Here is a 23,745-nt window from a genome sequence, read left to right as displayed (position 1 = left end):
AAATTCCATATTAAATAACTTAACAGTTTCAAAATGTATAAATTCATATTTTGCCATCATATTACGTGTTTTCAAATTATTTTAACGAACATAAACTGAACGAAACATGGCGTTGACCCAACCTGTTCATGTCGATGTTTCAACTGTCACATTTTCAAACGACGCAACCGCCAAAACATCCAAACGAACGAAACAACGCAGCAGCGTACCAATTTCGTCGTCCCACAAAACAATACGTTCGCTGCCGATTACAACGTTTGGGATTGTAATTTACCATCAAAACAGAATGGGTGCGTTAAACAGCAAAGTTTCCCCATCGGTGGAAAGCATCAAGCAACAGGAAAATGGTACCCAGCAGGATCCTCGCTCGCCTACACTGCACATCAACAGAAGCCCCATCAGTCAGGAGGTTTGTATTGCAGTTTCATTTTATTTTGCTTCAACAATGGCTAACGATATCAATTTACTCTTCCAGCAAGCCGGGGTTTCGCGCAGCTCGATTACCAAAGTAAAGGATCTAACGCCAGCGCTTACGGAACCGTCCGATCATACGCTCCGCACGCCGTACAGTCATCTGCTGCCGAAGCGCTTCCAGTCCATCATAGATCCCCGCTCGCCCAGCACATTTAACCGAACGCCGATCGTACTGGACCCGGAAACGGGAGCAGACTGCAGCTTGACCAACGTCGTGTCGTCGCTCGAGTACGAGGAGCTACACAGCGGCCCGGAAGAGGACATGCAGGATGCGTCGTTCAAAGATTGTGACCCGCCACTGCCGGAGATATGCAATCTTCAAATCGAATACGACGAGTCGGTACCGTTCGTGGAAGTTGCGGTCGACGAAAAAGAAGTGACGATATTCGAGGACGCCGAGGTTGCACCCTTCGCAGGTAGCGATCCCCGCTCGCCGTGTATTGCCGTAGCCCGCACACCCATGGTGCTGGTGAAGGAAGAGGAAGAGGAGGAAGCTGTGCCGGAGCTGAACAATCAGCAGCAGGTAGTAAATCTGGCAGCGCTTCCAACCGACCTGAAAGCGGCGGTCGAAAGGCAGGAACGCACCCCAAAGCAGGAAATACAGGACAGTGAGAATCGGGGCGAGCAAACGCCTAAGAAGGGCAAGCTTACGCCGAGCGGCGGCAGTATTAAGTCGGGCAATCGTACGCCGCTCGGCTGCGTGACCAACATTGGAGCCATATCGAACAACATCCGCAAGATGGCACTGATTGGCCAGATCAAGCAGAGCATGGTGATGGTGGCCGACGAACAGAAGCTTATTCCGCGCGGTGGAAACACGGGCAGTGCCGAGTTGAGCACGTCGGCCAAACAAACCAACCGTTCGCGCATTCCCAAGCTTCGAATGTCGTAAAATTCCTGACTAGCATTTTCTTTACTATTTTATTTTATATAAGGATTTTTTTTTCGTGTGTTTGTACCGGATTGATAATTAAGTTAAATAAATGAATTAACGAATGAAATAAAAATGGATACAATTCGCGATAGCCGTGCGATTCGCATACTTTTTTCACCGGGAGCGCCCGAGACGTCAGCGCAACCAGTCGTCCTGCCTGCTCCACGTAAAAACATTACAGTAGGCGCCGGCAACAAAAACAGCCAACATTGCTCGCTCGCGCACACACATCGCTCTCGTTGCAGGTAGAAATATACATACGGTAACCTTTCCGTTCAACAATGGCCAGTCGCAACCGTAACCGGGTCGCTCCGAAAGAGCAAAACGCGTGGAACATTCCGGTGCAAACGAAGTCCGAATCCGACCGACAGCCGGCGCGAAAACCATCCACTGCAAACGGTTCCAAGAGCGGTGCAGCGGCGGCGGCCACATCGGAACCGGCCGGTATGAGCAGCTCCAAGATTCCACTACCCTCCAGCATGTTGAAAAAGTCGCAGGAAAAGTTCAACCAGGTACAGCGGCAGCACGCCGAAACGGCCAAGAAGTATGCGGCCGAGTACGTGTCGAGCGAGGAGGAGGAGGAGGGCGAGGACGCGAGTGGACAGGAAGCGGGTGCAGCAGCCTCAAACGATGCGGCCACGCGAAACATTCTCGGGGACGTGCTGAAGAACTACCACGGCGCCGAGGCGGACGTGGGCAAAACGCAGGAGTATTTGCAGCATCTGCTCGAATCGCGCAATGCCGTCTGCCTGATCTGCATAGAGACGGTGAAACGTGCGGACAGGGTAGGTATGCGCGCCCCCGGGGTGCCAAGACGGTGCACGGTGTGATTGTGTAATGTGCACGCTCCAGCACGCTGCGACTGATTTGTGTCGCTTCGTTTCTATTTTTACAGATCTGGTCCTGCGCGGCGTGCTACACGTTCTTTCACCTCATGTGTATCCAGCGGTGGGCTAATGATAGCATGTCGATGAAGCGCATCAATCACGAGCAGCAGGAGGGCTACTACAACAACCGGGGGGAGTACATACCGAAGCCGGCGCTCGACGTGCACTGGGACTGCCCGAAGTGTCGCCGGGAGTACGAGCCGGAGGCGATACCGCGCCATTACGAGTGCTTCTGCGGCAAGGAGCGGGAACCGAACGCCCATCCCTGGCTGATTCCGCACTCGTGCGGTGAGCCGTGCGAGAAGCAGCTTAATCCGGCCTGTGGCCATACCTGCCGGCTCCTGTGTCATCCGGGGCCGTGTCCGCCGTGTCCGCAGACGGTGAATGTGTCGTGCCGTTGCGGAAGTTCGCCCGTGAAAACGATCCGCTGTGCGCAGAAATCGTGGACTTGCGCAAGGAAGGTAATTGGTGACGTTAACATGCATCCAAAAACCTTTTTTAATGAAGTTTTGCCCTTGTTTTGTAGTGTAAAAGAAAACTAGCCTGTGGGATACACGAGTGCGGTGCCCAGTGTCACGACGCTGGCCAGTGTCCACCGTGCCAGAACCGCAGCAAGCAGCCGTGCCTATGTGGCGCACAAACCAAAGAAGTCAACTGTCACGAATCGCGCTGGCAGTGTGACAGTGTGTGCAATAAACCGTTCCCCTGCGGGTTGCACCACTGTGAGGGCGTGTGTCATGCTGGACCGTGCGGTCCCTGTCCCCTCGGGCTGCCACGCTCGTGTCCGTGCGGCAAGACGGAAACTCGCGCCGCCTCCTGCTCGGAGCGCATCGGCACGTGCGGTGATACGTGCGAGAAGGTGCTTGCCTGCGGACAGCATCTCTGCCCGGAACGGTGCCACCAGGGCGCGTGTGGCAACTGTCTGGAGCTCGTGCCGAAGGTGTGTCGGTGCGGCTCGACCAAGAAACCGATCGTGTGTCACCGAGAAGCGATCTGCGAGGGTCGCTGCAAGCGGACGCGAACCTGCGGCAAGCACCAGTGCAATCGGAAGTGTTGCGATGGCCAATGTCCGCCCTGTGATAGGGTGTGCGGGAAGACGCTACCGTGTGGGAAGCACAAGTGCAGCTCGCTGTGCCACCAGGGCCCGTGCTATCCTTGCAATCAGAAATCCACGATCAAGTGTCGGTAAGTGTTAGTGTGATCCCGTTGTTGTGTCGTTTCCACAAATTAACGATTCACTTTTCATTCTCCCCTCCTCCTCCTCCTGAAGCTGTGGCGGTACCGTGGCCGAGGTGGCATGCGGTCGGGAAAGGAAAGCGAACGCACCGAAGTGCAAGCTACCGTGCCGGGCTGCCTCCAAGTGTCACCATCCGAACACGCACACCTGCCACCCCGGTGACTGTCCGGCGTGCGTGCTGCCCTGCGGCCAGCCGAACGATACGACCAACTGCGAGCATCCGTGCCGGGCCAAGTGTCACGATGCGGTGCAGGTGGTGACGCGGGAGAAAAACTTCAAACCCGTCGGCCCGTGGGACGTGCCGAAGGAGACGGTCGAGGTGAAAACGCTGCCCCATCCGGCGTGCACCGTGAAGGTGCCGGTCATGTGTCTCGGTGGTCACGAAACGGCCGACTGGCCCTGCTCCAGCTCGAAACCATCGTCCTGCGGGCGGCAGTGCGGCCGGTTGCTGAAGTGCGGCGTACATCGCTGCCCGCTCGCCTGCCACAAGGTGACGCACCGGGCCAGCACGACGCAGGATTCGCGCTGTGAGCCGTGCTCGGCCGGCTGCACGTTGCCCCGGCCGGAGGGTTGCGTTCACTCGTGCGCGCTGCGCTGCCACAAGCCGCCGTGCGATCCGTGCCTGGTGTCGATCAAGTCACAGTGCTACTGCGGCCTGACGCAGGTGTTTTACAAATGCCACGAGTTTTACCCCACCGGCATGGAGGGGAAGGAACCGGAAGAGTTGGCCGAGCTGGCACGGCGGCGCGAATCGTTTCTTAGCTGTGGTCAAAAGTGTATTAAAAACGTAAGCATCCCTGATGCAGGTGCCTGGTGGCAAGAATCTAATTCCTTTCTTTCCGCTCCACAGTTCCCTTGTGGGCATCGCTGCACCTCCATCTGCCATCCCGGGCGCTGTCCGAATCCGGAGCAGTGCTCGAAGAAGGTAAAGGTGGCGTGCAAATGTGGCCAGCGGAAGGTGGAGGTAAGCTGCAAGGTGGCGCGCGCCACACCAACGCTCGACTGTGACCAGCAGTGTGAAGCCGTCCGGGCCCAGAAGCAGGAGGAGCAGGAGCGCAAGGAGCGGGAAGCGCGGGCAGAGGAAGAGCTGCAGAATCAGCGCGAGCTGGAGGAGTACGAGCGCAAGTTTGGCAAGCGGAAGCACCGCGAACGGAAGCGGCACCAGGTGCAGCAGCAGGAAAAGGGAACGCATTGGGCGGTTTACGTAGCGCCAGTAGTGGCTGTGTTGATAGGTGTAGCATTGTACTTTCTGTTTGTGCAATAAATTATAAGTTTTACTTTTGTTTTTTCCCCCTCTTTTTGTCGCCCAAATCCAGTCAGCTGATACGGATAAAGCAAATATACAATAAACAAAGCCCACGTGTGTGTTTGCAGTGAAAATGCACCAAATATTTTAAACATGTTTTTTTTTTTTGTATTATTACATCATTTAAACATATTACAACACCTTTTTACTGTTTCCACCCTTGACCGATGAAGTTCGCTTGACAAAGTCGTAGACTTTAAACCGCACATCAAAGTCATAGTGAATTGTCCAATGTACGAGTGCGGCGATAAATGTTATAACTGCCATTGCGAACAAAAATTCCGCTCGATTCCTGGAATAAAAGACAATTTAAATAGAAAGGTGCTGTAAAATCAAGGCAAATGTTTCCACTTACTCGTACGGCGTGCCACAGACCGTGTACCAATAAGCGCCAACGTTCGGTGGCTTCGAAATGCAGTGGAAATCATAATCGGTCCTGCTGAACGTATCGAGGCAGAGTGGAGGAGCGCTGGTACCAGTCGTATGGTGACAGTCGCCAATCGGTTGATGTCTACCGCTCGAAACAGTATCTTCTGGGCGGAGGACGAATGCGAGCACAAAGTACAGCAGAAAGTGTCCCACTGTGATGACATTCAATGCGTGATCCAGCAGAGATTGACTAAAACCCCACCCGAAAAAGCAAGTAACTTCAACTTTAAATAGGTCGAATGCAAGGACAAGTTCCTTGTCGCACTTACCTCATTGGCATCCGGCGATTGCTTTTACGATCAAACTTCCAGAAAACGGCCGCCACACACAAGAACACACCGATCACGATGATCCGATGGGGAATGCCAAGCACGGTGTGCAGGGGATAGCTGAACGCAAGGAACAGACCCGTTCCAACGGAAAGGGAAACACTGGCAGCCCCAACCATTGCCACTAGCTCCGCTCCGATTGTCCCCACCGCCCAACGACGATCCGTCGTTTGGGGGGATCCCACTGACCGATCCATCCAGCTGCGCAAGTTGTGAAACAGATAGGAAAAGGCGAAGCTGGCCACGGCAAAGAACAGCAACAGCGTCCACGGGGCGGAGTAGACGCGCTCGCTCAGCAGATGCTCGGTGTCGTGCAGTGTCCAGTGGAGAAATTTAATGCTAACCATGTCGAAGGGCAAATCGGCCAGCACTACCAACAGCCCGGCGGCGATATGTTCCGACCAGCGACACTTGAGCTGCAGCTTCGAAGCAGCCCAAAACGCTTGATAGTAGAAAAAGGGATCTGGAAGAAAAAGAAATACAAATACAATTAAAGTATGTGGACTTCATGGACTATGGACTTCCGATCCGGCCATTACTTACAGACGAAAAATATAAACAACGGTACACGCTGATGAAACAGATCGATCACGGTCGGGCTGAACCAGATCGTTTCACCGTACGGCGAAAAGTACATGGAACCTTCGACCAGCACCCCGGTCAGCGCACCCGCCATCCACAGGAAGGGCCATCTGCCGCCCCGGTGTAAGGCGTGTGCTAGGCTCAGCAATCCACCAACGATGCAGAAAGCTTGACTAACGACGTAGCTCGGTTGCGCGTTGAACAGTTCCGCCGGATTGCGCACATTCAGCAGCCAGTGTGGGAAATCCTACAGCAAGAAAGGTATGTTACTATGAATTAGAATGTATTTATTATGTTTTTAAACTATGAAATTACCTGCCGGAACTGCTCGTACGTACGTACGGTCGAAAGGGCATCCATGCTGAGTGTTTTTGTGTCCATCATTCGGCGTTTAAAGATTAAAACACAACTGAGAACGTCAGCGCTCGTTCATTTATCGCTCATGGTGAGGCAGCAGGCAGAGGAGGGACTCCGAAATTGGATTATCTTTTGAAGAAATTTGGACTGAGAACACGCACACACACACGTACCCGTACCATGTAACCTTGCCGATAGCCTTTTTGAAGGGCACACGGCAGGAGGGAAAAATGATTCAAAGTTAAACAAAAAACAACCGTAAAGTAAAGCGATTTAAATAATGTTTTATTAGTTTCTTTGTTCGTTTTTTTAATTGTTCGTAAATTGCTACACGTAGGTTCAGGTCCGATTGGTAAAAGATTTGTTCGGTAAGCTTTTTTGTTTTAATTAAAATTAATTAACAAAAGGTTCGACCGCCCAAATCGGGTCATATGTGCAAAAGAGAATGCACAACTCGATTTTCTAGCAGGCTGTTTTGTGTCACTTCTACTTAAAAGTGCATTAAAGTTTAAGCGTAATGGGTGGTGGTGGTTGGTTGGTTGGTTGGTTGGTGTTGTTGATTGAGTAAAAGAAAGCGGACAAGCGCTCTCAAGGCAATGCACGCGGCGCGAAGAGAGTATTGGGATGGGTGGTCGTGCGCCGATGGTAGGAGCGTTAGTCCTTCTTTGGTTTTTTGTAGTACCACGCGGCCAGCAGCACCGAGCTGCTGAGCACGGTCGAGATGCCAAAGTTGGCGAGCAGCATTTTATCGCCCGAATCCAGCATGATCGTGTAGATGCGAGCTGCAGAAATGAGAAAAGGAGGAATTAAACATGTTAGTGTTAGCTGGGGGAGGGAATCAAACGCCGAGGGCGCGACAACCTACTTGAGTTCGTGAACGCCGATATGCCCCACGTGATCAAGCTGACCGACTGGGAGTCCTTCGAGCGGAGGATGGCGATCAGCTGCATTACCTTGCTCGTCGCCCCGACCGGTGTGGTAAATGGCTGGTAAACGGAAAAGGAGGAAGACGCAATTAGTCGGGTTTAGTTAGAGACAGAAGCAAGCTGTATCCACTTGCTTACCACTAGCATCATGAGCAGCGAGGAAGGTATGATGGCGGTAGCGAAGCCAACAAACACCGCCACATAGACTGCAGCCCACTGGTAGGCGCGCTTGCCGAGCAGCGACTCATACTGCAGCACGTAGTAGATGAGCACGTACTCCTGCACCAGCAGTATCGGGTACTCCAGGTAGGAAAGGAAGGCGTACCCGTTCGTGTAGTTGTACAGCATCGTGACGGTGTAGCTGCACAGCTCCATTAGCAGCCCATTAACGCTCAGCCCCTTGGCGGATTGCAGCTGGCGGACGGTTTGTATCTGCGGCACCTTCGACACCAGGCAGGACGCGATGGTGACGATCGACAGCACGTCCGCTATCACGTACAGGATGCCACTCTCGTCCAGCAGGCCCATTTTGGTCGTTTATTGAGACGATCGGTTCAAAGACGCTCAGTAAGGTAGGCTGACACGCTGCTAATGCGCCTGCAGATGATGATTTTTGATGGTTTGCACCGATGAAGTATCGTCGCGTAACTGGCTGTTTGCACACCTTCCTTTACCTCACACCGATGCCATCGTTTGCGCTACCGAGCGAGGAGGTTCGAAAATTCAGCTATTATTATGGGGTGTACTAGCACACCTAAAAATAGAGGGGAAAATTTCAGTACTGATTGTTGTGCTGCGGCGGCGATAGAACACGCCGGGCGTACACAAAAAAGGAAGCTGTGGCACACAGAGGACCGTAATAATCTGAGGTAAAAATGTGACCCATTGCATTTGCTGTGTCCCCTTTACCCTTTGATCGCATACACACCTTGATGATTGGTACTAATTTTGTCCGGGGCGATGATTTTAAATCTCCCGGTCGGACGCGGAAAGCGCACCGGAACACTGCCTGCCGCAACACAACTGCTGCTTTGCGCCACCGTTCGGGCGTATACGTATACGCACGACGCGTTCGCGGGTTGACACGCGTAATTATTGACTGGTCGACATTTTTAGCGATAAGCCAAACGAGTGACGACGCTAACTGAGAGAAGAAGAGGAAAAAAACAACAACAAACAACATAACAGGGAGGAGGAACCCATCATAGACAGCTGTTCTCGGGGTCGGGCGTGTTGGGTTTGGCGTAGAGCGCGCTGCTGCTCACCAATACTTGTGCTGCCGCAAATACGAGCAACGCATTTGTTTACATACAAACGCTGCAGCTATTCTTTTGACAGCTATTCGACAGCTGTTGGTGTGCGTGTGAGCACGCATGCAAGCATGCGCAAGCATTAGAACGAAATGCAGCCGGACGAGCACGGTAGCGCAATGCATTGTTGTAAAAGGGGAAATGCTCCCGGTGCATTTCGCATACAAAGAGGATCACACATTAGTCATCATGAAGCTAATCATTTAATAAAAAAAAACAAATCACACATTTCGTTTACATTTTTAGCTAATGGGTTTTGTTGTGTTGCGTGTTATTGAATTTCTTCTTTACCGTTTTGCTCTGAGTTTTTTGTTTGTTTGTTTGTTGTTGATGTTGTTGCGCGGCTTGGAATACGTGTTTCGGTTTTAGGCTACGCAGCAAACTAAAGCACATTCTCGCCCTAATCTTTCCTAAAGTCCGAGCCCTATCGCCCTCTCGCTCTCTCTCTTCTTGTATTGGGTGAGAACAGGATAAAAAAGTAAAACAAAACACATAAAGAACAGAAAAAATACCCTTTGACACTACTAACGCACTACAGAAACCAGTTGTTAGTTGAATGAAAGCTATATCCCTCCTCTTCTCCTTTTCTTTTCCTTCTTTCCGAGGTTTCTCACAATTGAACTAAAATTTTACATTTAAAACACGTTTCATTAAATAGAAACACACAGGGAAAAAAAGATACACAGGAAAACATTCAAATCTGATAACCAAAAATAATAGACAATAGAACAAACAGTGGAATAACATTTAGGAGAACAATCGTTCTATAGCGCCCTGGCAGTCCTGTCGGTTGGAAACAGAGAGAGAGAGAGAGAGGGGACGAGAACGAGAGCGAGAGAGGGAGAGAGAATGAAAACATAACTAGTATCATGTGTCCATCTGCGTGTGTGCTTCCGTGCTTCCGTACTTTCTAAATTTCTCTCCCTCTCTCCCTCTCTCTACTTCTCTTTGTTGCATTTCCATCCACCCAATCCGTCGGCGGGAAAGGGTGTCGGGGCGGGGCGCGGCGGGGGAATCCTAACTTGTTTGTTTCGGTTATAATATATCGCTCTATCTGACCACATGTCCTTATGCACTAGAATTAATGTTTCCGTTCCCTTCGTTCTTCCATTACGTCCCCGCAAATTCCACGTGTTTCCCCCCTGTGCCAGGGAGTGTGGTATATATTCGTGTGTGTGTGTGTGTGTGTAGCGACAGTGCAGTTTGGAGTGCCTTTTGCACTTCTTCTCCCTTAATACCTTCCTCCTCCTTCTCCTCCTTGCCATTTTTTCAACCCGACCCCGAATCCTTTCGCTATTATTATTATTATTAATATTATTATATTGCCTTCAACAAACACGCTCACAAATGGGGGGTAAGAGGCGGGCCTTTTTTAAACCTGTTTTTTGTTTGTTTTTGTTGTTGACTACACTACAAACTAACGTTACGTAAAAATAAAGCATTATCCACGAATTGTTGTTGCTTTTGTTTTGCTATCATGAGTGTTGTGTAATTCCTGTTTTTTTTTTGTTTTTTCTTCGATAATTTCTTCATTCCGCTCGGGGGTACTTTGTTTGTGTTGTGTTTGGTGTGTAAATTCTCCCTACCAGCAGTCCCTTACGATGGATCAACTAACCAGCCACGATAGGCGTCGCATTGGGAGGATGGAGAAAGGATGTTCGTGACGAGCCTATAGTTTAAAAAAACCGTGAAACGTAGCGCAGCAACAGCCCCGGGGCTCGTCGTCGTACGGTTGTATTGTGCGCAAGCGAGCACCAGTGCATATTGGCGGGGTTTTTGTGAGAAATTCTACCACGGTTTAAAGCAATCTTCCTTCATCCTAAAGGAAACAACAGTAAGCAAAAGGAAGACACAATAATAACGAGATTTTTTCTTCCTAAAATGAAAAAAAAAAAACATTAACACCGGGGGAGGCTGTACCTTCCCGGGTAACAAACAAACGCACCGTTACTTTGCGATGAAACATACACAGAAACAGAAATGCAAAAACAAACAGATAATATACGAAAAAGCGTTTAACAAACAGTAACAATCGTGATCTGTAGAGTTGCTACGGAACCCTCCAGAGGACAAACGAAACAAAACAGCAGTCTTTAAAGAGCGGGCGCAGCGGGTGTACCCACCCACCCAAAACACACGATTAAGAGTGAGAATAAAAACATCGAGGAGATTTAAGTATGCACACACTAAAAATCGTTTATAAAAGCTAATTGTCTCCAAAGAGGATAATAGTACGAATTGGTGGATAAACGCATTGCTTTGAGAAGCGAACACGCGGTAAAACGATTATCTCACCCTTTCCAAATTGCACTGACACACTGCACAAGCGTGTGGATGTTTTCATCAACGAAACATTCCACTTTTTGTGCTCATTTCAATCGGTTGTGCCCCGTGTTTTCAACACTTTACATGTGATGAAACAAATTGCACTTCTAAACAGCGGCCATGGTTGCAATCAATACGCTACAATATACAATTGTTAAACCATACCCACGAGAGCGCGGTCTCTGCAGAATCCTACACCACCATCCTTCCTCTCTCCGCTCAGCCACTACTAACGGGTCGGTTTTTGATCCACTTATCGCTTAATCTCACACGGAAGAGAGAGATCGAATGCCTACTTGCCTATCCTTCGACAATTCACTGTGTCGGAACCACCCACCCGGAGGGGCTGGGCGGGTCTGTGAATTCGGTTTTTTTTCTTAAATACGTTATACTACTACTTCGCCACGGGTGAAGGAGGGTTGTTATGTAGACGGGGAGAGAGGGTGTCTAAGGGGGCTAAGACTGAGTACATTTTGCGTGTGAAGGGAACGGTGTGAAATTGAGTAAAAAAGAGCCTAAGCTAAGCAGCGGGGAGGGGGGGTAGCAGCGACAGACACGGCAGCTCCGTGGTGGTGGGGGGGCGGTGTAGAGTGTAGGAGTCATCTTTAAAATTATGAGCATTTTAAGCAGGCACCTTCTACATCGAAATCGAGTACCATCAGTTTGGTTTCCTCCGTGCCATTGCGCGAGCCAACGGCACAGATCAGCTTCGTATCATTTGCGCTAAAAGAGAAAAAGAGAAAAAAAACAATCGTTATAATAATAATTCAATCATTCCGGGAAATAATGCTCCTTTTTTTAGAAAGTTTCTAATACTTACCGAATACGCCAAACGACTCCACCGGAACCGCCCGATTCTAGTAGCACTAGATTGCGGATAAATTCACCAGTCTTTACATCCCACAGCTTCACCGTACCATCGTCGGAGCTGGTAATGACGAAGCGCGAGTTAAACTGCAGGCAGGTGACAGCAGATTGATGCTTGTTGGGTCCTGGTAATTAACAGAAACAAAATTAGCATTTTCATTTCGACAGAGACGACGCAGTGCACCATTTTACCTGACAAAGTCTGCAGACACTGGCCGGTAATGATGTCCCAAACCTTCACGGTCGAGTCAGCATTACCCGACACGAGAATGTTCTGCCGCAGCTCCATGCCCGACGTGAGGCTCTGGTGTCCCATCAGCGCATGCTTGCACGACCCAGTTTCGGCGTCCCACACGCGTATCGAAGTATCCAGCGAGCCGGAAACGACGTGGATGCCGTCAAACTGTGAAGAATAGCGAGAGAAAAGCATTAGTATCGGAAAAAGCAAAATCACAGCCGGCGATCGCAGCTTACCTGCAGCGAGTAGACACGATTGGTGTGTCCCTGCAGCGTGTGCAGACATTCCTGGCGCTCGGGGTTCCACACCTTCACCATGTAGTCGTACGCACCGGACACGATCAGCTTGCCGTCGTACTGCACGCACCGTACAGCGGCCAGATGGCCCACCAGCATGTGCAAACAGGTGCCCAAATTGACATCCCACACGCGCAGCGTGGCATCTCGCGACCCGCTGACGACTCTGTTTGAAAGAATAAATGAAGAAACATTGATTAGATTACTCGACGTTCTTCTGGTTCTACCCAACACTGCTGCCACACTCACTTGTTGCCGTGCAAATGCATACAGCGCACAGTCGACGTGTGTCCGTGGAGTATGTGCATGCACTGTCCCGTGTCAGCCTTCCACACGCGCAGCGTACGATCGGTACTGCCGGAGATGATGATATTTCCCGACATTTGCGATGACCAAACACCTCCCGTATGGCCTGTGAGCGTTCGAAGGCACTATTGGTGGGAAAAGGGGAAGAAAAAACGAATCAATATGCGCCCAAACACTCCATCCACTAATGCTTTCCTCCCCCGGGCTGCCCTCTTACCTTCCCCGTGATGGCGGACCAAACTTTGAGCGTGTTGTCGTCGGACCCGGACACGATGCGGTTGCCGCAGAATTGAAGGCACGTGATGACGTGATCGTCGTGACCCTTCAGCACCTTCGCCGTCCGGATGGGGCGCGAGCGCCAGTTCATCTCGATGATGTGCTGGCGCATGTAGGCCGCCTTCCACGGCGACGATATCGGCGGCATATTGCCGGTGCGGCCCCGCTTCGGCCGATCGGTCGACGGTTCGATGCCGATGCCGCTCTCCTTGCACTTTTCCTTCCACAGCAGATTGTCGTCGGCCAGGAAGCGCCAGCTGCGGCAGGTCTGGGCGGCCCGCAGCAGATCCTTCGGCTCCAGGTAGGACAGCACCTGCAGCGCCAGCTCCTTCGGCAGCAGCGAGATGAAGTCGCGCTGGAACTGGGGCTCGATCACCTTCATCATGTGCCGCACCTGCGTCGGTTCGCAGTGTTCGATCAAACGGTCGACGGCTAGCAGTCGCTCTACGTGCGTCCATCGCTAAGTGGAGGAGAAGAAGAAAAGATGGACGCGAATTAAGCACGATGCAAGGAGTCTGCGCTAAGACGGAGCAGCGGAAACACTTACCTGGAACTGCATCAACCATTCACAGAGCTCAGGAGGAGGATTATCTTTGGTCGGTATAATGGTTCTTGGTGTCTTGCGCTCTCCCAGTGTGGATGACGTTGGCGTTGTTGCAATCTGTGGAGGTGACAGCAAACCGTATATGAAATTTACGCACCAGGCATGGTTGAATATGCATTTCCACTTACATTCATTGGACTTCGCAGGGAAGATCGGGGCGTTGTGGCCACAACGCCACTGGACAACGGTGTGGTAGTAACAGCAGAAGCTGACGTCGTCGTCGTCGATGTCGTCGTAGCTGATGTTCCAGCTGCTCCGGCCGCTCCCGGCGATGCACTGCCCGCAGCAGTAGAGGAAGCGGTCGCGGAGGCGCTGCCCGCAGCAGTAGAGGAAGCGGTCGCGGAGGCGCTCGACCCATCGAGTGCGAGCCGTTTGCGGCTGCTGTAGTTTAGCGATTCCGCCGACGGACTGCCCGCCTCCCCGTACAGTATCGTCCGGTTCTCCGTCAGCTTGCGCTTCCGATGGAGCCGTGGCGTCTGCGCATCGTGCAGCAGATCGTCCGATATCGTGTCGAGGTGCGTGTAGCTCGAGAGGTCCACATCGCGGGACGGCAGCTCGTCCTCGCTGCTCGCGAAACCATCCTCGTCGGTGTAATCCCGACAGGTGCACACCTCCTCGTCCGTGCCCTCCTCACAGTCGGCCCAGTCCTCCTCGTCGATCTCGGGCTCGCTCGGTTCGGGCGAGTTGGACGTGTTGGTGCTGGCGTCGCGCTGCTGATGATACGAAGCAACCACCACTTCCGGCCCGGCACTAGCGACCACTGCCGATCCGGCCGGCGCAGTTCCGCCGCCACCGCTGTTCGCCGCGCGGGACGTAGAGGAGGAGGAGGAGCCGATGGACGCGTCGACCGTTCCCTCGCCGCCGGCTCCACTGGCCCGCTGATGCTGGTGGTGATGATGCAACTGTCGGCGATGGTGATGTTGCGAGTGCTGAGATTGATGTCCCGTGCCGCTGGCCCGACCACCCTTCGACGCACCGTCGTGCTCGTCCGGCTGACCACTGTCCGCCCTGCCATTGCTGGAGGTGGACGGAAGCAACGAGAGCTGTTTGCTGCCGTCTGGCAGCGACATTCGCGCGTCGTCCTTCGGGAAAGCACAGCTGAAGGAAAGTTTGCCACCCTCGTCCTGTTTCCGTCCCGAGCAGCTGGAAGGTTGCGACGATGACGCACGCATTGCGCGATTGCTTTCCGGCTCGTGCACGTCCTCCTGATCTGCTTCCCCGTCACACAGCGCTTTACCGTCATTGTGCGCGGCGACAGTGAGGGTGGACTCGTCGTGTGCGGATGAAACGGACGAGCTGGCCGAATGGGAAGCGGTCGGTGGCAGTGCCGCGGAGGAGCAAATGCTCATCGACACGTCCTCGGCGTGCTGGGCCGTCGCCGTCTGCGAAGGTAGCGGCGAGGAGGAGGACGAGTACGACGCCGTCGAGGAGGTGGAGGAGCAACAGGGATCGTCGTGATGCGTATGGGTGTGCTCCTCCTCTTCCTCTTTCGTGTGCACGTCCACCGCCGTGATTGCGGTTTCCTCCACCTCCGTACCGTGCACACCGAACAGCGACCGACCAGACGATACACTGTCGTTGGAGTTGGCGTTCAGGAAGGCTTCGGCAAGCTCGGCGGCCGGTTTGCATTCCTCTGGCAGGGCTGGTGTTGCAGCTGCTACATCGGTGACCATTGCCGGAGCGGTTTCATCGTCGTCGCCAGTGCCGGTTCCGACACCGGCCGCCGATGCCGCTGAGTACAGCGAGTAGCTCGACGAGGAGCACGAGGAGGAAGCGGAGGAGGTGGCAAATGAGGACGCGATGGGTGACGTGGAGCTGGATCCGGTGCTGGTGGCAACGGCATCCTGCTGCTGCTGCTGGTGCTGGTCACTCTTTTTATCGTTGCAATTAGCTAGACTAGCGGAGAGGTTCCTCGTAAGCTTATTAACTGCGAACTTGGTTGTACTATTGTTCTCGGTTTCCCTACTATTATAACTACTACTAAAGCTATCGCTACCGGTGCTGCTGCTACTGCTGCTGTTGCTGCTGTTGAGCGCTTTGCCAGCCTGGTGGTGGTGATGATGGTGATGATGTTGCGGATGATTATGATGATGATGGTGAGGATCATGCTTGTGCTGATATCGGCTGCTCGTCGGCGTAGTCGTATGCTGCGCGGACGTGGGGGGAGCAGCTGCTTCGACAGCGGGGAGGAGTTCGTTGGTGGAGACCGCGCTGGTTGCGGTGAGTCCCGCGCCCGGTCCCTCAGCCGACGAGGGTTGCTGCTCCGCGGGCCGACGCTCGTTCGACGCGGGACGGGCGTTTGTATTATTTAAAAATTCTAAATTCAGTCTATCGCCAGATATCAGGGATCTGTTTCTTATCAAAAAGCCGCCCTCCTGCTCGAAATCGCGTCGTTCGATTGCGTCCATCGATTGCACATCGTCCAGTAGAAGCTCCTCGTCTTCATCGACGGCAGCGGCGGCCGCATCGTGCTGCTGCTGCCCTTCCTGCTCCAGTGGGTGGTCGTCGTCTTCGATCGTGTTTTCAGCCGCACGCAAAACGGATGCCTTTGGTTGCTGCAGCAGCGCGTCACGGCACGCCGGCAACAGCGGGTTGGTGGCATCCACCTTCGATCCGGACGCATGCAAACTGGATCGACGATTCTGCTCGCACACCACTCCCTCCTCCTTCTCCTCCTTCTCCTTCGGCTCCTCTTCGTTGCGCTTGCCGCAGCAGGTGATGCTGAGATTTTTTATTTCGCTCAGGCTTGCCTGCGCCTCGCTATCCACCATCGCGTTCGGCCGATCGGTCCCGCACCGGTCGCCGTTCGATTTCGTCTCCTCGTCGTCGACGTCGTCCTCCTCCTCGTCGTCGTTGTCGTCGTCCGCGGAGAAGAACTCATCGCTGAGGCGCTTTGGTTTCACCGCCGCCAGCTTGTCGCTGATGATCGCCAGCTTACCGACGACACTGATCCTACCACTTTCGCTCATCATGCCATCGGTAGTGCCCTGCCGCCGCCTCATCGCATCGCCCCCGCCAACATCATCATCCTCATCGCCGTTCAGTTCCGCGCGCTCTAGTGCGGGTGTTTCGAGCAGGATGGGACACTCCAGCGGCTGCCGCTCGGGTTCATGTCGCAAGCTGCCATCGATATCGTCGCTCCCATTGCTATCCATGCGCAGCAGCTGGTGATGATGCTGTTGTCTGCGCTCCACCGCTCGATCTTCCTCGCAGCCGGCGGAGGCGAACAGCCAGTACGGCTTCTTCGCGCCACCATCTTTGCCACCGGCATCTCCTGCCAGCGACAGTGGTGTCACACCACTGGTGGAACGATGATCACACGTTGTCCTTGGTGTGCTGCTTCCATCGTTGCTACTGCCACCGTCTTCCTCCACCGTGTGGAGTAGTGCGCTACCCCGTCCCTCGTCCTCGTGGTGATGCGTTGTCGCACCGGTTGTAACAGCGCACGTGGGCGATTTGATACAACTTAGCGGACTGGCTGGATGGCTAGAAGCGGCGGCGGCGGCTGCGGCAAGGGTAGTTGTGACGGGTTGCTCTTGTTGCTGCTTGCTGGCTTCAATGCTGACGGTACATTGTTCTGCCATTCTTCGACACGGCGACAAAGACGACGTATCGCGTTTGCATGCACTGTGTGGTGGTTGGCGTACTATGAGCTGAAAGAACAAAGGGAACAAGAAAAAAGAGGGTTCATTAGAGGGCTAGTTGCGGAAAGAAACAACACACAATGCGGGTTGGAATTTGCAGTCGGTATTTCATTAATTCATTTTATTGAAACTATGTACGCGTTTTGTAAAACAACACGATGGTTCGACATAGGGAGTTCGTCCTTGTCTTTGCGAACATTAAAAATAAATCATAACTTATAACGACAACTAAATTATAACAAGGCGAGAAACGTGTCTAGTTGGAAAAGGAGGTCAACCAATGTGTTAGCTGTGCCACAATTCCAAGCAGAAGCCTACACGTATACCAGCAATAATGCACTAGTAGAAGAGCACAGTCAGAAGCTGTACAATTGCATGTTGATAATAAAGGATGGCTTAGTCCATTTCTATGCCCCATTTCCTTTCCAAACTAACATCTAACATTCCTAAACTAACATCAGGTCCTCATCAGGAGGTTGAAATGCATGGACGTGCCTAAAGGTACCCTTCAAATGGTGTTTGCTGGGGCTGGCAAGAGTTGTAAGAGGCTTCTGCGTACAAAATTTTTCGGTAGCATCAGCGCATTTGTCCACCAGCACTAGTATGTGCAACATCATCAGCCGCGTCATCATCATCAGCGCCTATCAAACACGGGGTGTGCAGCAGGATTCACACGGCAAGAGGTGGGCCGCCCTGAGCGTAGTTGGATGATGATGATGATGATGCAGCAGTTGCAAAGACAGTTGCTAAAATTAAACTCAAACGACGCAGAACACACACACACAAACACACACGGCGGATGGTAAACGGCTGATTTGGTTCGTTTTTTGTTGCCTGCCTGCCTGCTCGCCCGACCTGCCCGATCGCGTGGAGGTCAAAAGAAAGGCGGAAAAAGGCTGCACAGTATCACAAGTGTAAGCAAACAGGTTGCTCTGCAGTGGCCACCCAGACGGGTGGCACATACGCACATGTGGAAGGGAAAAACATGTTCAAACTAACGAAAAAACAAAAAAACAATATGCACACACGAAAAAAACAAAAGGGCAACACACTATCGCACAAATACAAACACTGACTCATGCGCGGCGGTTCGCTAGTATGTCTGCGTCGCATACATGGCGGCGGCGATGGGCGACGACGTCATCAGCAACGGTGGCGCGGTTGCAAGACCCGACACGACCACGTTGTTTTTGGTGGCGACGTGCCGTGTATCACACACGCATCTTTTGCCCTAGCCAATAATGCGGGGCTAAATACGTAGTTTGCAAACGCAAATCATAAAAGCAGTGCGCCAAAGGTCGTTATGATCTCGTGACGAATATGGTAAGCCTTCGGTGTCGCGGTTTATTAAGACGGATTTTTTTCATAATCGCTTCATCCACAATTTAGCCACAGCATGTGTTGGTCGATGGTTTAGTGTTACTGGTTTAGCTGCTCGTTGGTTAGCACAATAAAATGCGCAAACGGCCTGCGCCATATGAGAAGCGTTCGCTTCGCCCAAGTATCAATCAAAATGATCATATTTTATGATCTTGCAGGACATGTGAATGGTGATTGTGCACAGTAAATTTGCAATCGAGAGCTTTAAGCGGGACAAGCAGCATACAAAAAATACAGATCAAATAAGTAGCGATTTCTTTCTTTAATGTCGCTCATAATCATCTCTCAAGGAGAGCAACGATGAAAAGGACTTTTTATGTTTGCAGTACTGCGTGCGCTGCTGATTATCAGCAAGAAAAACGAGTTTTAATTTCTTGTGAGACATGCGGTGGCCTGTTTTTTGTTCGAAATAAAACCACAATCGCTGCCGTTTGGTGCTGCTGGGTGATGTTTTTTCTTGTGTTTTTTTCTTTCAAGTCAAACCAACACAACACTATTGATTCAGCACAACAACACAAACAGCATTTTTTTACACATCATCTCTCAAGGGAAGCCCAAAAATGCAACCACAACAACCGCAAACAAGTCTCGTATGTCGCCGTACAAGCAATAAAAAAAAACGAACGGGATGAAGAACAACCGATCGGATCCAATTCGTTTCTAATGTCAAAGGAATGGGGAAGGGGGGGATGGGGGACAATATATCGATGGCCGATCTGTCTAGACAGCGTAAACTAATACACACGATGATCAAACACCGAATCAAAGGTTGATGAGTTATGAGCGATAAAGGCCCTGCCAAGCAACCACGCATTCCTCGGGTTTGTGTCATTTTTTTGTTGCGAGTTTGGCTTCAAACATTGGTGGTTTTCTTACGACTATATTTTGTCATTAAATGTTCATTTTGTTTAAAGTCAGTTGAAAGGACCAGCGAGAGTCTGTGTAAGAGAGATTGTACGTGTATATCAAGTTCGCTCTCGAATTTAATTATTAATACCAACACAACAAAAATCGTGTAATATTTTGTGAGGAAAAGCAATGTCTCTTCTTCCCACTGCACTGACAGCATCCGACTGTTAACGTTAAATTTAGCTTTTGATTTATATTACCGCATTAAATTACCGCAGAAAAGTTATTGGAAGATAAACTGAGGTAGTTCATTTCAACCTCCAGGCCATACAGAAGACTTGGTGGTGCTTTGCATGTGTGTGCCTCATCATACGGGCGTATCAAAATTTGCATGCCAAACCGGAAAATAAGCCAAAATGCAAAAAACGCGACTTGTCTCAGAGCCGCACCAGCCCCGCGGACAGGCAGCAGCAGCAGGTAAAAGGTAAAAGCTGTAATTATCCTGGCAAATGCGTAACAGCAACGCACACCACACCGGTCAGGGGGGGGTAATGATAGCGATGCGTGTGCATTGATGACCCACCATACGAGCAAGCAATTGGGGAGGGATCGCTCGTAAAGTTAAGGTGTAACAACGGTGCGGTTTCACCATTCCGCATCCACCCCGCCGGTCCAGTCCAGATCGCAATAATGCGCAACAGCAATGGGACGTTTTACAGGGCGCGCGCGCTTGAGGTTATCATCTTCGGTTCGCGCAAAAAGGACATGCAAGCAAGGTGGCGATGCAAAAAAAACAGTATGCGGAAAGTTTTCTTTTTTGTTTGTTGGTCTGGTGAAATGTCGCAGCTGATTGTAGTGCAGCGGGGGGATATAGGAATAAAAGGGATAGAACATACATACGGCACTGCTTTTCGCTAAAAACCAACGAAACCGGATGGCAAACAGCAGCAGCAGCAGCAACCCGACCGACAGCTGCAGAAACATCCCGGCACGCACAGCTGATGATATATATATATATATGTGTGTGTGTGTGTGTGTGTGTGTGTGTGTGTGTGTGTGTGTGTGTGTGTGTGTGTGTGTGTGTGTGTGTGTGTGTGTGTGTGTGTGTGTGTGTGTGTGTGTGTGTGTGTGTGTGTGTGTGTGTGTGTGTGTGTGTGTGTGTGTGTGTGTGTGTGTGTGTGTGTGTGTGTGTGTGTGTGTGTGTGTGTGTGTGTCTGTGTCTGTGTCTGTGTCTGTGTCTGTGTCTGTGTCTGTGTCTGTGTCTGTGTCTGTGTCTGTGTCTGTGTGTGTGTGTGTGTGTGTGTGTGTGTGTGTGTGTGTGTGTGTGTGTGTGTGTGTGTGTGTGTGTGTGTGTGTGTGTGTGTGTGTGTGTGTGTGTGTGTGTGTGTGTGTGTGTGTGTGTGTGTGTGTGTGTGTGTGTGTGTGTGTGTGTGTGTGTGTGTGTGTGTGTGTGTGTGTGTGTGTGTGTGTGTGTGTGTGTGTGTGTGTGTGGATGCTGTGTTTATTCCCGCCGCAAGAGATGGAAAGAGCGAACAGGAAAAAGAACGGAAAAAGGCGAACAAATCGTTCACCACATTGCACCGGATGTGAAGAGACCGGACCATCATCATCGCCAACCAACCACGCACATGCCCTTCTTTTCTTTCCTTTCCTTCACCTGTTCGAAATTTCTTTATTCCTTAAATTTGCGAACCTTTACACACATGCATACACCTACCTACCAACACCCCTGCGTGCAACGGGGTTTCGGAAGGACAAAACAACAAAAAAATCCCCGGGAGATGACCAATGAAAGCCGGAGCCTGGGTTCAATATGTGTAAAGGAATTTCTTTTGCACAGGTCTCCTCTTTTTTTCGTTCCTACCATATCTCCACACACTTTTCCATTGCAAATGAGCGACTTCCTCTTGGTGAAGAAAGGAGAAAAAAGTGGAAAATTTGCAACCACGTCTCCCGCGGCTACGTCTGAGCCGAGGATAATAGGTGTAGAGCACATCCCATATGGCCATGAAGAGCAAACCTTTTCTTCTCGTCCTCTGATTCGAACAGGAACTGCTCTGTAGTGCATGGAAGAAAAAAAGACGGGGCTCCTTGCAGGATTTTGTCCCTTATGTTTCCGTGTGCTTTTGTTTTAAAAAGCTTCTTTTTTTTGGTATCGACCAGCAGGCAGGTTAGCTAGCGAGCGCATCAGCGTGTTCTCGTTCGTGTGGCCGGCCAGGTGCACATATAGGCCAGGATACACAAACAAACCAAACAAAAAAAAAAAAGGCGGACGACGGCATCATTTGGTTCGCACATGATTTACGACGAACAGAATAGGGGAATCGTACTAGTCGTTTGTGTTTTTCTTTCTTTATTTTCGCCATGGACTCGGCGTGGTTGGCGCATGGATTTTTCCTCCATAATCGCCGTTCGGGATTGCAACTGCCACCATGAACGCGATTCCAGATTGCACCGAATATGTCGGAACAAGGGTCATTGGCTTATGTAAATGTAGACACACACACACACAGAGAATCCTCTTCTCGACCGCAGTGCCGCCACCAGGCCAGGCAGGCAGCATAAGCAGCACCTGTTTTTCTTTTTTTTTTTACCGCAGCACGAAACATAATCGAAGCCAATGAATGTTGTTTTTTATCTGCCGGTCAGTCGATTTAAGTGCTGCAGAAGAGTGTAACAAACACAAACACACACACACAACCATCTGTCGTGGTATGAAGGAACTGTAAGATCCAGCGGAGGAAGACGGCACAGAAAGAGAGACAGGAGTGGGTGGGATAAGACACGAGGGACTCGCACCCCGGCCAAAGTGGATCATCATCATCATCGGTTTAATTTTTGTTCGCCTTCCAGTGTGTGAATGTTGCTGCGCGCCTGTGTGTGAGGAGTGTATTAAAAAGCTGTTAGGCGCGGTATGCCTTTTTAGAATTTCCATTCCCCCCGAGCAGGAGAGAGCTCAGGCGCTATTTCAGTGGCAACAACGACACGCACACACAATGGAGGGAACGAAACAAAAAAAGAAGCTCAAAATCACACACAGGTGTAGGAAAACTGCATGAACACATATACAGAAGGAAAAGCGGCTTCCTTTTTACCGCGCTTATCATGCAAATGCGGATAATCGGCTTAGGACGTGGGTAATACGCATGTATTGGGCGGCGTCGTGCGCTTTAACCGTCTTATAGACCCACTTTTCTCTTCGTAGGATTGAAATAGAAATTGTATGGTCTTTCGCTTCTCTCTTTGGCGGTTGGAAGAGAATCCACAAGAACTACGCGATTATAGCGGCGTTGAAAGATATCACTAAATCTTGTAGTATTGAGGTATGACAATAAGGCTCGGTAATAAATTCTACTTAAAGATGTGGAGTGCGGCATATATGAATAAGTAATGCATTTTCATTCCATTCGTTAACATACCATTAAGAAAAAAGGATCAATATTGTGAGAAGCCTACAGAAAATATTAAGAAAACTGTTACAGAATGTTTTGTTGTATTTTTTACAAACATTACATTAATATCCAATTTTCATTTTAGAGGTTTCTTCAATCGGCTCAACACTTCGTATCCTTCATCTTCAATCCAATTTCATCTTAGAAAGTTGTGCACTCAAAATCACGCTGTTATCCAAGCTTCACGTGTCACAGATCATCTGGATAGCCATTGAAGTAGATGAAATGCACTTTACGGGTTTGAGAAGAAGGCTTACAACGCTCAGCTCAATTCATCATTAAAGCGTTAGGCATTCAGCAATAAATTCAAACATATTTACGTGGAAATAGCTAGCCCTGGTCGTATGGCTGGCTAAAAATGAACCTTCATGGCGTCAATTGCTGCAGCAGTTAATCAGCATAAGCCAATGGGTTCACGTTGGCCCACAGGGCATAATCGTGCGGTATCAAATCCCATGATTTTGGAGCTCCCAATGGACTCACAATTAACTTGACGCTCAAATTGTTCACCGTAACGTGAGCTCTGCGCGCGTTTCTGAAGAAATAAGGTCCGATAATGGCATCAACGCGTAAATCGCACCAAGAGGTGCATATTTTTGGCGATTGAATGCAGTCTCTAGGGTATACGGTGGATTGGCGTTACTCTCTCAGGGGCAATTTGGCTTATGGAATCAGCTGCAAACTGCTGTAAAGCCAAATCAGAGGCTTTAAGTAACGCATATGGTGGTTTCGTGGCT

At 50.8% G+C, this 23,745-nt stretch overlaps 5 protein-coding genes across 11 annotated transcripts in view; 2 read left to right on the top strand and 3 right to left on the bottom strand.

The window, feature by feature from the left end:
• Window positions 1-146: 146 nt before the first annotated feature.
• On the top strand, window positions 147-1,481 carry LOC5667113 (uncharacterized). The gene is made up of 2 exons (XM_001688597.2): window positions 147-409; window positions 476-1,481. Exons 1-2 carry the CDS (start codon window positions 287-289, stop codon window positions 1,364-1,366), a joined length of 1,014 nt encoding a protein of 337 aa, XP_001688649.2. The 5' UTR covers window positions 147-286; the 3' UTR covers window positions 1,367-1,481.
• Window positions 1,482-1,559: 78 nt separating this feature from the next.
• LOC1276067 (NF-X1-type zinc finger protein NFXL1) lies at window positions 1,560-4,930 on the top strand. Its single transcript, XM_315372.5, has 5 exons — window positions 1,560-2,193; window positions 2,304-2,756; window positions 2,822-3,480; window positions 3,566-4,319; window positions 4,383-4,930. The coding sequence occupies exons 1-5, from the start codon at window positions 1,690-1,692 to the stop codon at window positions 4,794-4,796; spliced, it is 2,784 nt and encodes a 927-aa protein (XP_315372.5). The 5' UTR covers window positions 1,560-1,689; the 3' UTR covers window positions 4,797-4,930.
• Window positions 4,896-6,767, bottom strand: LOC4576542 (uncharacterized). 2 transcript variants are annotated; one of them, XM_061648478.1, is made up of 5 exons: window positions 6,494-6,767; window positions 6,140-6,425; window positions 5,537-6,059; window positions 5,194-5,457; window positions 4,896-5,130 (listed from the first exon to the last, which is right to left on the bottom strand). In XM_061648478.1, exons 1-5 carry the CDS (start codon window positions 6,560-6,562, stop codon window positions 4,971-4,973), a joined length of 1,302 nt encoding a protein of 433 aa, XP_061504462.1. In that variant the 5' UTR covers window positions 6,563-6,767; the 3' UTR covers window positions 4,896-4,970. The 2 variants fall into 2 exon arrangements, with proteins under 2 accessions (XP_061504462.1, XP_061504463.1); XM_061648479.1 differs by having other exon boundaries at window positions 5,214-5,457; window positions 6,494-6,657.
• Window positions 6,768-6,799: 32 nt separating this feature from the next.
• On the bottom strand, window positions 6,800-8,749 carry LOC1276065 (solute carrier family 66 member 3). The gene is made up of 4 exons (XM_001688596.2): window positions 8,390-8,749; window positions 7,600-8,215; window positions 7,401-7,521; window positions 6,800-7,317 (listed from the first exon to the last, which is right to left on the bottom strand). Exons 2-4 carry the CDS (start codon window positions 7,987-7,989, stop codon window positions 7,190-7,192), a joined length of 639 nt encoding a protein of 212 aa, XP_001688648.2. The 5' UTR covers window positions 7,990-8,215; window positions 8,390-8,749; the 3' UTR covers window positions 6,800-7,189.
• Window positions 8,750-8,999: 250 nt separating this feature from the next.
• The window catches only part of LOC1276064 (F-box/WD repeat-containing protein 7), a 32,816-nt gene continuing 18,070 nt past the window's right edge, over window positions 9,000-23,745 (bottom strand). For 5 of the 6 annotated variants that reach the window (XM_061648472.1, XM_061648475.1, XM_061648473.1 and 2 more), the window contains 8 exons: window positions 13,812-17,336; window positions 13,627-13,740; window positions 13,021-13,539; window positions 12,747-12,928; window positions 12,438-12,663; window positions 12,156-12,366; window positions 11,917-12,088; window positions 9,000-11,819 (listed from right to left, as the gene is read on the bottom strand). In XM_061648472.1, coding sequence (XP_061504456.1) covers window positions 11,708-11,819; window positions 11,917-12,088; window positions 12,156-12,366; window positions 12,438-12,663; window positions 12,747-12,928; window positions 13,021-13,539; window positions 13,627-13,740; window positions 13,812-17,267 — 4,992 coding nt within the window. In that variant the 5' untranslated portion in view covers window positions 17,268-17,336 and the 3' untranslated portion in view covers window positions 9,000-11,707. The remainder of the gene's footprint in view (window positions 11,820-11,916; window positions 12,089-12,155; window positions 12,367-12,437; window positions 12,664-12,746; window positions 12,929-13,020; window positions 13,540-13,626; window positions 13,741-13,811; window positions 17,337-23,745) is intronic. The other variant, XM_061648477.1, reaches the window with a different exon arrangement.

Source organism: Anopheles gambiae, chromosome 2, assembly GCF_943734735.2.
Source record: "Anopheles gambiae chromosome 2, idAnoGambNW_F1_1, whole genome shotgun sequence".
In the NCBI taxonomy this organism is placed as follows: Eukaryota; Metazoa; Arthropoda; class Insecta; order Diptera; family Culicidae; genus Anopheles; species Anopheles gambiae.
The sequence above is the reverse complement of the archived record's forward strand: the minus strand, read 5'-3'. Positions and strand labels throughout refer to the sequence as shown.